The 13,887-nt window shown below is 42.3% G+C and overlaps 1 protein-coding gene across 3 annotated transcripts in view; it reads right to left on the bottom strand.

The window, feature by feature from the left end:
- SORL1 (sortilin related receptor 1) overlaps positions 1-13,887 on the bottom strand; it is a 183,212-nt gene that overhangs the window by 103,803 nt on the left and 65,522 nt on the right. For all 3 annotated transcript variants that reach the window (XM_036277033.1, XM_036277034.1, XM_036277035.1), the window contains exons 10-11: positions 11,935-12,052; positions 11,673-11,746 (exon numbers count right to left, since the gene is read on the bottom strand). In XM_036277033.1, coding sequence (XP_036132926.1) covers positions 11,673-11,746; positions 11,935-12,052 — 192 coding nt within the window. The remainder of the gene's footprint in view (positions 1-11,672; positions 11,747-11,934; positions 12,053-13,887) is intronic.

Here is a 13,887-nt window from a genome sequence, read left to right as displayed (position 1 = left end):
CAGAACAACAGGCCGGGGAGGGGGACTGAGGGTGCTGCTGCACTGCAACACCGTGTGAAGTGTAACGTGATGCCAAGTGAGGCATTAATTTAAAATGAAAGGTTAAATATGTACAAACAAACAAATACATAAGTAAAATATTAGACCTAAATCTAACTATAACAATTACATTAAAGGTTAATGGTCTAGTCCTGGCCGGACTGGCTCAGCGGTTAGAGCCTCGGCCCATGGACCCTCGGTTAGGTCCATGAGAGTCCCGGGTTAGGTTCCCACTAAGGGCACGTACCACAGGTGTGGTTCGTCCCTGGCCCCAGTTGGGGTCGTGTGGGTGGCGACCACTCAGTGTGTCTCTCTCACATCGATGTTTCTCTCTCTCTCTTCCTTCTTTTCTCCCTCCCGCTCTATCTGAAGATAAATGCAAAAATGTCCTCGAATGAGGATAAATAAATAAATAAATGTTAATGGTCTAAGTGTTTCGTAAAAAGTAGATCTTGGAAGAATAAACAAAAAAATCAAGACCCTACAATATGCTGCCTATAAGAAACACTTCAAATATAAAGACACAGATTGGTATGAAGTTAATGATGGTAAAAGATATACCATTCAAACAGTAAACACAAAAAGGCTAGAGTGCCTATTTCAAAATCAGTTAAAACAAAGCTTAAAAAAAAGAGTATTACCATAGATAAAGAAGAATACGTCATTGTGATAAGAAGGACAATTAACCAGAATAGATAATAATAATAAATATGCATGTACTTAATAACAGAGCCTGAAATACATAAAGCAAAAGTTGGCAGGATTTACCACCTTGATCTTGGACTCCTAGCTTTCAGAACTGAGAGAAATAAATGTATTGTTGTTTAGCAAAAAAAAAAAAAGCAACAGGGTTTAAAGAAGAAAAAGACAATTCCATAATCATAATTGGAGATTTTACCACCCCTCTCTCAGCAATTTACAGAAATAACTAAAAAAAAGGCAAGAACATAAATAATTTGAGCAACAAGGTATCAATCAACTTCATATAAATAACATCGATGGAACACTACATCCAAAAACTATAGAATATACATTCCTTTCTAATGCATATTATATATTCACCAAGGTAGAGCACATATTATATCACGAAGTAAGTCCCAATAAACATAAAGGGACTGAAATCATATAAAGTGTATTCTCAGACTGAAAGGAAATCAAATTAGAAATCAATAAGCTACCTATGAAATCTCAAATATCTGAAAACCAAACAATCCTTTTCTTAGTAACTTACCAGTCAAAGGCAAAAGGCAAAGGGGAGTCTATGAAGTGATAAAATTATTCTGGAATTAGTGTTAATGGCTGCACATCCCATCACTTGTGAAATACACTACAAACCACTGACTACACTTTTAAATGCTGAGTTTTAGTGTGTGAATTATATCTCAGTTTTAAAAGGGGACACTAAAAAATATTCTGAACTGAATGATAGCAATATTAATATATCTAAGTTTGTGGCACAAAGCTAAAGCAGTATTTAGAGGAAAACTTACAGCTTTGAAATGTTTGTATTAAAAAATATCTAAAAACAATGACCTAAAGTTAATTGGTAAGAAGCTACAAAAATAAAAGTAAATAGAGAAAAGATAACACTACAGAGTAAAATCAACAAAATAGAAAAGAGGCAATAGAGAAAATTAGACTCAAAAGCACATCCTTTGAAAAGATCGTTAATATGGACAAACAACTAATTAATCAATAAAAATAGAGAAAAAAAAAACAAGTCATCAACAGCAAGAATAAAAAGAGGTTATCACCTCTTTGTCCTTATTTGCAGATGATCTGGTTACTTACACAGAATCTAAAAAATAACTACTAATACTAATGAATTACTTTAACAAAGTTACAGACTACAAGATTAACACAAAACTCAATTGTACTCTTATATACTTTAGCAAAAACAGGGAAATGGCTTTAAAAGGCAATCCCATTTACAGTAATATCTAAAAACAAAAAATACCTAGGAGTAAATTTAACAAAAAAACTTACAAAAGCCCCACATTGAAAATTGCAGAATATTACTGAAAGAATAAAAGAAATGGAGAAATATACTACATTCATAAATCAGACTTGGTAGTGTCAAGTCACCAATTTTCCCCAAATTCAATTCAATCCCAATCCAACCACAGCAAGTTTGGTAGGAATTAAAAAGCTAATTCTACAATGTATGTGGAAATACCAACAACCTAGAATACCATCAACAGAGGAATAAACAAAGTGTAGAACAGCCCTACAATGAAATACAAATCAGTGGTCAGAAAGGAAAGAGCCACTGAATATGAACAAAGTTCAAGGTCACCAGGAGTGACAGCAGCCAGACCAAGGACTACACTCTGGAAGCTACACTCACCTCCTCTCAGGACCAAACTGAAATTACAACTAAATTATAGAACAATCAACCTGAAAAACCAACTGAAGACTAACGGGACAAAAGTCGTATGACCAAGAATTTATAGAAGAAGCCACATGGAGACTGGTAGGAAGGGCAGAGACACAGAAAGGGCTGACCTACTCCCACAGGCAAAGACTGATTGCTGAGGGCTATCTCAGCTGCAAAGCTTCCCCTGAGGAGTGAGACCCCCACACTGGGCTCCCCAGCCCAGAGAACACAGCCAGGAAGAGGCACTCACAGAACATCTGGCTATGAAAATATGTGGTGATTCTGTCTGCCAGGGAGAGACGAGAGTGTGCCAGAGATACAGGTGCCCTCTTAAAGGGCCAATGCACAAAATCTTGTTTGCAGACACACTCACCCTGGGCTCCAAAGCAGGAGGGTGGAACAGACTAGAGTCACGTGTGGGGAAAACTAGGGTTTGTGGCAGTGGAGAGAGAGCTGAAGGGACAGCCGCCAGGATCCCTGTGCTGAGACCCCTCCCACACCATAGACACCCTTCTCATGGGTGGAACACTGCCCTCCACATCTGCCTGGGGAGTACACCAGTCCCACTCTCTGTATTCCCTGTCACCCCACCCTGCAGAACTCATACCTGCTGGAGAGTCAGCTGCTTGGCCAGGGGTATAGAGCTCCAGGCAGAATCAGGGGGTAACAATGACAAAGTTGTGTGGCTCTGGGGTAGGGGCCATTCCTCTGCCCTTCCCCCAAGCCTGTGGCTCCCCCTCACAGGAGATCAGCTAGCCCCACTCTCCTGACTCCTGACCACCCTGCCCTGCTGAGCATGGGCTCCCAGCAGAATCTGGGAAAAAGTGAGTTGTGTGGCCCTAGGATGGGGCCCTTTTCCCCTCACACACCCAACCAGTGCAGAACAATCTCTTTACACAGCCAAACCCTGATCTCTTTGGGCTGGATAAACTCTGCTGGCCTCATTCCAATGACTCCCTGAGACACCCCACAACAAAGGTCTGCAGACACCTGGCAGGTGGCAGCTAGACTTGATATACACCGGGACTTTTGCTGAGTGGCCTCAACCCAGCACTGGCACCGAGATTGAACCTGCATCAACCTGGTGAACATAACTCACCCCTCCAAGGTGACTCACTGAGAACCATCCTCATGCAACTTGAGTACTGCCAGAGGCTCTTTCGTGACTAAGCCTACCAGGCAGCCAGCAGGCGAAGCAGGCAGAGGCGGATCTGAGGGTGCTGGTAAAAGCAAGCCTTGGTGCACAGCTTGCTCCTTCCTGCACACATTCAGGCCCAGCAGAGGCAGTCACAAACTGTAGATTACTTTGTAGCTGCATACAGGTTGCCCAGGGCCAGTCACAGGTAGTGTCTGACATTGACCTGCACCAGAGTCCCTCCCAAGAGACCTCAGGTTCAACATAGCCACTGGGCAGCTTCAGACCACATCAAGAAGGGTCCACAGTTTCACAAGCAGCATATCCAAAGGCAGGCACCAGACCCTGCTAAGGTGAATTCCACTTAGTGTGGACAGCACCAACACAGGAGCTCATACACTGTGGTTGAGGTCGACCCTCACAGTCAGCCAACCTCACACTCCAACAAGACAATAGCAATCAAGACCCAGTTATAACAGGAGGGCTCACAAAACCCACATCAGGAGATTCCAGCAGCACCAAAGGTGATAAAGGAGATGGCACCACGGGATCCCACAGGATACCAATTACAATATGCCAACCTAGAAACAATGGGAAACACAGCAGATCTGACTAATACACAGACACGAACACAGAGAGGCAGCAGAAATGGGCAGACAAAGAAACATGCCCCAAATGTAAGAACAGGAAAACTATCCAGAAAAAGAACTAATGAATGGAGGTGAGCAATTTACCAGGTACAGAATTCAAAGAAATGGTTATAAAGATATTCAAGGAACTTCATGAGAACTACAAGAATCTTGGTGACACAAAGAGCATAAAAAGTGACATAGAAACCATGAAAAAGAACCAGTCAGAAATGAAGAATACAATATCTGAAACGAAGCATACACTAGAGGAATAAACAGTAGGTTGGATGAAGCAGAGGACTGAATCAGTGACTGGGAGACAAGGCAGCAGTAAACACCCAATAAGAGCAGTGAAAAGAAAAATAAATTTTTTAATGAGGATAGTTTAAGGGACCTTTGGGACAATATGAAGCATAACAACATCCACATCATAGCGATACCAGAACGAGAACAGAGAAAGCAAGGGATCGAGAACCTATTTGAAGAAATAATGTCTGAAAACTTCCCTAACCTGAAGAAGGAAATAGACATATAAGTCCAGGAAGCGTGGAGAGTCCAAAACAAAGAGGCTCACACCAGAGACACATCATAATTAAAATGGCAAAGGTTAAAGACAAAGAAAGAAACATAAAAGCAGCAAGAGAAAGACAGCTACTTAACTACAAGGGAACTCCCACAGGACTGGCAGCCTTCTTCTCAACAGAAACATTGTTGGCCAGAAGAGATTAGCATGAAGTATTCAAAGTGAGAAAAAGCAAGGGCCTATGACCAAGATTTCTTTACCCAACAAGGTTATCATTTAAAATTAAGGGAGAAATAAACAATTTCACAGACAAGAAAAAGCTAAAAGTGTTCATCATCACAAACCAGTATTATAAATGTTAGAGGGGAGAAGGTGGAAGAGAAGGAGGAGTGGGGGAAAGATGGGGGAAAGGGGGAGAAAGATGAAGGAGGGAAAGAAGGGGAAGTGGGGTAAAGAAGGAGAGAAGGGGGAGGAAAGTGAAGGAGGGAGAGAAGGGGGAGAAGAGAGAAGAGGTGAAGATGGAGGAGAAGGAGGAGCAACATAGTTATAAAGAATAAGATGGCAGCCCTGGCCGATTTGGCTCAGCGGTTGGAGCGTCGGCCTGCGGTCCTGAGAGACCCGGGTTCGGTTCCCGCTAAGGGCACGTACCTCGGTTGCAGTTTGTCCCCGGCCCTGGTTGGTCGTGTGGGTGGCAGCCACTCGATGTGTCCCTTCACATCGATGTTTCTCTCTCTCTCTCTTCCTCTCTCTCCCCCCCACTCTACCTGAACAAAAAATGGAAAAATGTCCTCAGGTGAGGATTAAAAAAAAAAAAAAAAAAGAATAAGATGGCAATAAATACGTACCTATCGATAATCACTTCAAATGTAAATGGCTTAAATACTCCAATCAAAAGAAATAGGGTAGTTGAATGGATAAAATACCACACCTATACATATGCTATCTACAAGACACCCACCTCAAAACAAAAGATATGCACAGACTAAAAAAAAGTAAATGAATGAAAAATGATATTTCATACAAATAGAAGTTTTAAAAAGTTGGGATACCAAAACATATATCTCATGAAAACTTTAAAATAAAGGCTATAATAAGAGACAAAGAAGGATACCACATGATAAAGGAGTCAATCCAACAACAGGATATAACCCTTGTAAACATCTATGCACGTAACATAGGAGCACTTAAATATATACAGCATATTTTGACAGAAATAAAGGGAGAAAGCAACAGTAATACAAACATAGTAGAGGATTTTAACATCTCATTGACATCAATGGATAGAACTTCCAGACAGAAAATCAACAAGAGCAGCCTTAAATGACACACTAGACTAGATGGATTTAATTTATATTCTCAGAGCATTTCACCCAAAAAAAGAGCATAATATACATTCTTTTCAAGTTCATATGAAATATTTGCTATGATAGACCACAAGTTAGGACACAAAACAAGACTCAGTACACTGAAGAAAACTGAAATCACATCTAGCATCTTCTCTGACCCTAATAATATGAAACTAGAAATCAACTGCAAGAAAAATGCTAAAAAACACACAAAGACATGGAGGCTAAATAACATATAACTAAAGAGTAAATAAATTAACAATATGACCAAGGAAGAAATCAAAAGATACCTTGAAACAAATGAAAATGAGAATACAACTATCCAAAACCTATGGGACACAGCAAAAGCAGCCCTAAGAGGGAAATTCATAGCATTAGAAGCCTAATTCAAGAAATAAGAAAAATCTCAAATAAATAATCTAACTTTACACTTAAAGAAACTAGAAAAAGAAAACAAAGCCATAAATGAGTAGAAAAAAATAAATTAATAAAGGTCAGATCAGAAATAAACAAAATATAGTCTAAAGCAGTGCTTTTCAACCTGTGGGTTGCGACCCCTTTGGGAGTCAAACGACCCTTTCAGAGGGGTCGCCTAAGACATAAAGCAGCAAAATTACAGTTATGAAGTAGCAACAAAAATAATTTTATGGTTGGGGGTCACCACAACATGAGGAACTGTATTAAAGGGTCACGGCATTAGGAAGGTTGAGAACCACTAGTCTAAAGAAACAATATGAAAGATCAATGAAACCATGAGCTGGTCTTTGAAAAGATAAAAAAGATCAATGAACCTTTAGCCAGGCTCATCAAGAAAAAAATGAAAGATGACACAACTAAATAAAATCAGAAGTGAAAGAGGTAAAGTAACAACAGAAATACAAAGGATTATTGAAATATATTAAAAATAACTATATGCCAACAAAGTAAACAATCTAGATGAATTGGATAAACTCCTTGAAACATACAATCGTCCAAAACTGAACCAGAAAGAATTAGAAAACCTGAATAGAAAGATTACAACTAATAAAATTAAAGCAGTAATCAAACAACTCCCCAGAAACAAAAGTCCTGGAATAGACGACTTCCCAAGTGAACTTTACCAAACATCCACAGTAGAACTAACACACATTCTTCTCCAAGTATTCCAAAAACGTCAAGCGGAAGGAAGTCTCCCAAGCGCATTTAACAAGGCCAGCATTATCCTAATTCCAAAACCAGATGAATACTCTACAAAAAAATTATAGGTCAATATCCCTGATGACATAGATACTAAAATTCTCAACAAAATATTAGCAAATGGGATCCAACAATAGAGAAAAAAACATCATACACAATGATCATGTGAAATTTATTCCAGGGGATGCAATGTTGGTACAATATCTGCATATCAATAAACGCAATATGCCACATAAAGAAAATTAAGGTTAAAAACCACATGATCATATCAACAGATATGCAGAAACAGCATTTGATAAAATCCAGCACCCATTTATGATAAAAACTCTTAGCAGCATGGGAATAAATAAACATACCTCAACATAGTAAAAGCCAAATAAGACAAACACACACCCAACATCATACTGAACAGGCAAAAACTAGAAATGTTTCCCTTCAGATCAAGAACAAGACAGGGATGCCCACTTTCACCACTCTTACTCAACATAGTACAGGAAGTTCGAGCCAGAGCAGTCAGACAGGAAGAAGAATAAAAAGCATCCAAATTGAAAAGGAAGAACTGAAACTGTCACAATTTGCAGATGACATGCTACTGTATGTAGAGAACCTTAAAAACTTCACCAAAAAACTACTACAACTGATAAATGAATTCAGTAAAGTACCAGAATACAACATAAATGTCCACAGATTGCATTTTCATACAACCAGTAATGAACTATCAGAAAGGGAAACTAAGAAAAAAAAATACCATTTATAATTGCATCAAAAAAATAATAAAATATCTAGGAATAAATATAACCAAGGATGTAAAAGATCTGCACTTGAAAAATTATAAGACACTGAAGAAAGAAACTGAAAACGCTATCAATAAGTGAAGGCATGTACCAAGGTCATGAATAAGAATTAACATCATTAAAATGTCCATACTACCCAAAGTAATCTATAGATTCGACACAATTCCTATCAAGATGCTAATGGCAGATTTCACAGAACTAGAACAAATATTCCAAAAATTTACATGGAACCACAAATTACCCTGAATGGCAATAGCAATCTTGAGAAAAATGAACAAAGTTGGAGGAGTCAGTCATGCTACCTGATATCAAACTATGCTACAAGGCCATAGTAACCCAAACTGCACAGTACTGGCATAAAAACAGACATACAGATCAATGGGACAGAGGAGAGAGACCAGAAATAAGCCCACACCTTTATGGTCAGTTAATGTTTGAAAAAGGAGGCAAGATCATACAATAGGGTAAAGACAGCTTATTCAATAAATGATGTTAGAAAAATTGGACAGATATTTACAAAAAAATAAAACTAGACCACCTTCTTAAATGACACACTAGAATAAACTCAAACTTGATTAAAGACTTAAATGTTAGATTCGAAACTATAAAAATCCTATAAGACAATACAGGCTGTAAAATCTCTAACATTTCTCTTAGCAATTTTTTTTTTCCTGATCTATCTCCTTGGACAAGAGAAACATAAGAAAAAACAAACAAATGGAACTACATCCAACTTAAAAGTTTTTGCACAGCAAAAGAAAGCATCAACAAAATAAAAAGGGAACTCATTGACTGAGAGAACATATTCACCAATGATACATCTGATAAGGGGTTAATATGCAAATTTTATAAAGAAGTGATACAACTCACCACACACACACACAAAAAAAAAATTTAAAAATCAGCAAGGATCTGAATATACATTTCTCCAGAGAGGACATACAAACATATGAAAAGATGCTCAATGTCACTAATTATCAGAGAGATGCAAATTAAAACCACAATAAACTATCACCTCACACCTGTCATGATGGCTATCATCAATAAATCAACAAACAGTAAGTGCTGGTGAGGGTGTGGAGAAAAGGGAGCCTTTGCACACTGCCGAAGGGAATGCAGACTGGTGCAGCCACGGTGGAAAAGAGTATGGAGTTACCTCAAAAAATTAACACTGGAACTGCCTTATGACCACTTCTGGGAATGTATCCAAAGAAACCCAAAATGCAAATTCAAAAGAATATTATGCACCCCTATGTTCATTGCAGCATTATTTACAATAGCCAAGATTTGGAAGCTGCCCAAATGCCCATCAACAGATGAGTGGATAAAAAAGCGGTGGTACATTTACAAAATGGAATACTACACAGGTGTAAAAAAAATCCTACCTTTTACGACGGCATGGGTGGACCTGGAGAGCATTATACTAAGTGAAATAAGTCAGTCAGAGAAAGACAAGTACCACATGATCTCACTAATATGTGGAATCTAGTAAACAAAATAAACAAACAAAATAAAAACAGACTTGCAGATACAGAAAACAGAGGAGGGGGAACCAGGGGGCTGGGTTCAAAATGTGACAGGATTAAGAAAAAATAAAAGGTCACAGACAAAAACAACAGTATGGTGATTACAAGAGGGAAAGGGGGTTGGGAGGAGGTGGAAGAAGGTAAAGAGGAGACAGATGGTGACGGAAAGAGACTCAATTGGGGGCAGTGAACACACAGTACAATATACAGACGATGTATTATAGATTGCACCCCTGAAACCTATATAATTTTATTAACCAGTGTCACTCCAATAAGTTCAATGAAAATTTCTGGAAAAGCCTGCATACTGTGTGAGTCCACTTATACAGAATTCTAGAACATGCTGACTAATACTCTGGAAAGATAAAGGTGAACAGAAGGATGATTTACAAAGGGGAGTAAAGACATTCTGGGGGTGATAGAAACATATGTTGTCTTAATTGTGGTGTTGATGATGGTATCAGTGATGATGATCAATCTGACCAATTTTACACTTCAAATATGTGTGATTTACTGTAATTCCATAGGCCTCAATAAAGCTGTTAAAGAAAAAAGTATAAAAAGGCAACTCTGAGGATCAAAGAATTTGCACAGTTAGTAGCAGAAAGGGAACAAAAAATAGTCTCAGGCAGCATTCTGCCGACTGCATCCTTTTTCCTCGTCCCACCTGTTCCCCGAACATCCCAGACTGCCCCTCCCCAGTGGGGGCTGACAGCGGGGACGAGCATGCCAGCCCCCCAGACACAGCCTCCCCCTTCTCATCCCGGTTTGTCCTGTGCTGGTTCCAACAGCCAGGTCCCTGATGTGATGACTCTTCTTGACAGACAATAAGTATTCCTGGCAGGAGGCAATGACAGCTGCCCCAGCACCAGCCCGGAGACACCCCTTCACTGGAGGGAACAAAGCATTTTCTGCCTAGAAGAAAACCGTGTGCAGGTGTTCAACTTCCCGACCACACCAACATCAGAAGATACAAACCCACACGCAGAGGGGAGTACATCCATTTTCAGAAAGAGCACCCAGCCCCAAGCAAGAAGACAGCAGCTGGACAATCTCCCCCTCGGAACAGGACCAGGATACCCCGAAAACTCCAAACTGGTGACTGATGACGGCCCTGGCCTCACCAGCCTCCTTCACCTATAAGGACTTACATCCTCCACCATGACACAGCCCTAATTTGCACACACGTGCACATGCACACACACAGTCTCAGCCTCGGGCCTCTCCTACCACTTCGCATGTTGCACCTTCCAGTAAGAAGGCAACGCTGCTCTCCCAGTACAAGCTCCGTGCGAAGGGGGCCATCCCTTAGCTCTCTGAGGACGCACCCTGCTGACATCACACTGGGCTGCAGGAGGAGCTCTCGTCCAGGCTTCTGGGGGTTCTGGTGGCTCCCCGCAGCTGAGGCAGAGTCTCTGCAGGCAACCCCCACAAAATGACACCAGATGGCGCTTCCCTCGGCCCTGGTAAGGCACGGGAGGCTGTGAAGAACTTTTTCTTTTCTTTTTTCCATGTTTGGGAATTCCCTCATGTCCAAGGACTAGAGAACTAGCTGCACCTTCAGAATTGGTATCGTGGTGCCTAAGGATCCAAATTATTGATGCAACCTCAAGGCAAAACCACCTTGTTCCAGGGCCCGGAGCGAGACGAAAGCACCTGCCTGTCGCAGCTCAGTGAGGAGAGGCTTCATTTCTGCTTCCTTACTGCCCCCAAATCACAAACAACCAGCCCAGGCCTGCACCACAACCCCACTGTCATTCGCTAACGGATTCAGCGAGTATTACTAACACCCACTTCATGCCAGACCGGACTAGGTCCCAGGGGTAATGAAGTGAGCAAAACAGACATTGCCTTGTGCTCGTGGAACTTATTATCTCCAAACACTTAGTCACATATTTTTTTTTAAAGTCTGTTTCTGATTCAAAGTAGCACTTTTGGCAAAATCACAAGCCTGCACTACAAGGTGTGAATACGGACCGGTGCAGCTGACCTCGCGTGAGGTCAGAGGCCTCCTTTATTTATCATCGTGGCTGGAATTCGTGAACTCCACCCAGGCCATAGGCATCCCTGAAATGTCTGGGCTCAGTCCACACCCTCATGCCAACAAGAACCCCTGCGGGGCCTCACCTCTCGCCACCGGGCGCCCGCACTGCTGGAGATGTATACGTTCACCTTGCTTGCCAAGTTCTTTCCCACTGAACCTGAAATGCAAGAGGAATGACAATTTTTTATTTCAAGAACATGTCAGGTAATCACCTTGCCCAACTACAAATTCCGAGTAGGATCTAGCAACAGAGAACGTCTTAAACGCACAGCGCAGTCACCACGGGTCTGCTGCAGACGAGCACGCAGACTGACCAGGAAGTAAGAACAGGCAAAGCACGCTTACCGGTGGCAATAATGAGGCCAGGCGCCGACGCCTTGGACAGGATGGGCATCCTCCGCAGCTGGAGGTGGAGCAGCTGGCTGAGCCGCTGCGCCAGGTGCAGGGAACAGCCCTGGGACAGCTACAAAACACAAGTGCCAGGCACTGTCAGCAAGTGACAGGATGCCCACACCTCCCGCCAAACACGGAGCCTGTGCGTGGACAAGGCAGCTGGATGCACAGGAAGGAGTCTCGGCCCCAAGGAAACCCCAGTCACAGCCAGGCGTCCCCACCCTTCACCAGCCGGACAGGAGCAGCTGAACACGTGGATGCCTCTCACTGAAGGAAAAGTGCTAATAAAATAACACCTTCTAGGACTCCCAGAGAAGTAGCAACCAGAAATCACTGGCAACTCAAGTAGACAGAACGCTACTAATCTCTCCATATTACCTAGACATTCCCCCAGGTGACTCCCAGACACACGTGATAAAAAAACACCAAAGCAGACACAATAACTGTTTTTTAAAACACTACATCTGGTCCTGGCCGGTTTGGTTCAGCGGTTAGAGCGTCGGCCTGCGGTCCTGAGAGACCCGGGTTCGGTTCCCGCTAAGGGCGCGTACCTCGGTTGCAGTTTGTCCCCGGCCCTGGTTGGTTGTGTGGGTGGCAGCCACTCGATGTGTCCCTTCACATCGATGTTTCTCTCTCTCTCTCTCTGTTCCTCTCTCTCCCTCCCGCTCTATCTGAACAAAAAATGGAAAAATGTCCTCGGGTGAGGATAAAAAAAAAAAACTACATCTGTACAAAGTACAAAGTCTACAGATATTCACCGTCCGAACAACTTCCAGTTGCTCAAACTGACCTCCATCACTACATCGCATATTTCACTTCTGCAAACAAGGCCTTTTGCTACATGGTCATGCCTGACCCTCTTGGCCAGAAATGATTACCAAGTGTGTTCTGGACGGGTAATTCTGTGTGCGCATACAGCGTTGGTAAAACTGTGACATGGTTTGCTAGGTACACCTACTTTCTATAATACAAGGGTCCTAACAAATGTCCACTTGCCAGCATCAGAGTTTGGCAAATGGAAACCAGAGCCAGCTGAGCTCTCAGAGAGACCTGCCGGCCTTCTCACCCTTCTCCTGCTCTTCATCCTCCGAAATCAGAGGTAGAAGCAAAAGGCTGAAAAACCGTTGCACAGCTCGTAAGTAAACTCGTCGGTCAGTAAAAGAGAAGCTGAATTTTAACAATACCATTAAACCTATTTAACCAGGGCTTAGCCCACCACATGTTGAACAATGCCCCACCCCACCCCACCCGACCTCTGCAGACGCAGCCCCAGCCCACACCGCGGAGAGCAGAGGGCCCAGCTGTCGGTCTACCTGCACTGATACCCGCGCCTCTCGGCAAATCTCGACCTGATGTGGCCAGTCAGGACCTGGTGCCAAACCAGGAAGCACATTCTAGAGCAAGATATCAAAGAAACTGTCCCAAGAGCCACAGACACAGCATATATTTACATGGGCACACAAAACTCAAAAATCCAAAAGACTAGGTGATTGTCTCACTAAAATGTTAGTTTCTCCAAAAATTAGTACTCCTTTTTTATTGTTTTGTTTTTTAAAAAAACTTAAAATCATTTTTTTCCCTTTATTGATCTTAGAGAGAGAGGAAGTGAGAGGGAGAGATAGCAACATCGATGAGAGAGAACATCGACTGGCTGCCTCCTGCATGCCCCCCACTGGGGTTCAGGCCCACAACCTGGGCATGTGCCCTGACCGGGAATCGAACCAGCAACCTCCTGCTACAGGGTCGACGCTCAACCACTGAGCCACACCGGCCGGGCAGCACTCCTCGTCTTTGTCTGAGTTCTTTCTGTGAAGCCAGGTTCCACACCCGGACCCTCCCTGCAGTGAAGACAGATGTGGTCTATCACACGAAGCCTGGGGCTCCCTGACGGGACCAGAGCACACA

The sequence above is a fragment of the Molossus molossus genome, unplaced genomic scaffold (assembly GCF_014108415.1).
Source record: "Molossus molossus isolate mMolMol1 unplaced genomic scaffold, mMolMol1.p scaffold_m16_p_22, whole genome shotgun sequence".
NCBI lineage: Eukaryota > Metazoa > Chordata > Mammalia > Chiroptera > Molossidae > Molossus > Molossus molossus.
Note: the sequence above shows the minus strand (reverse complement) of the source record. Positions and strands in the feature narration are given on the sequence as shown.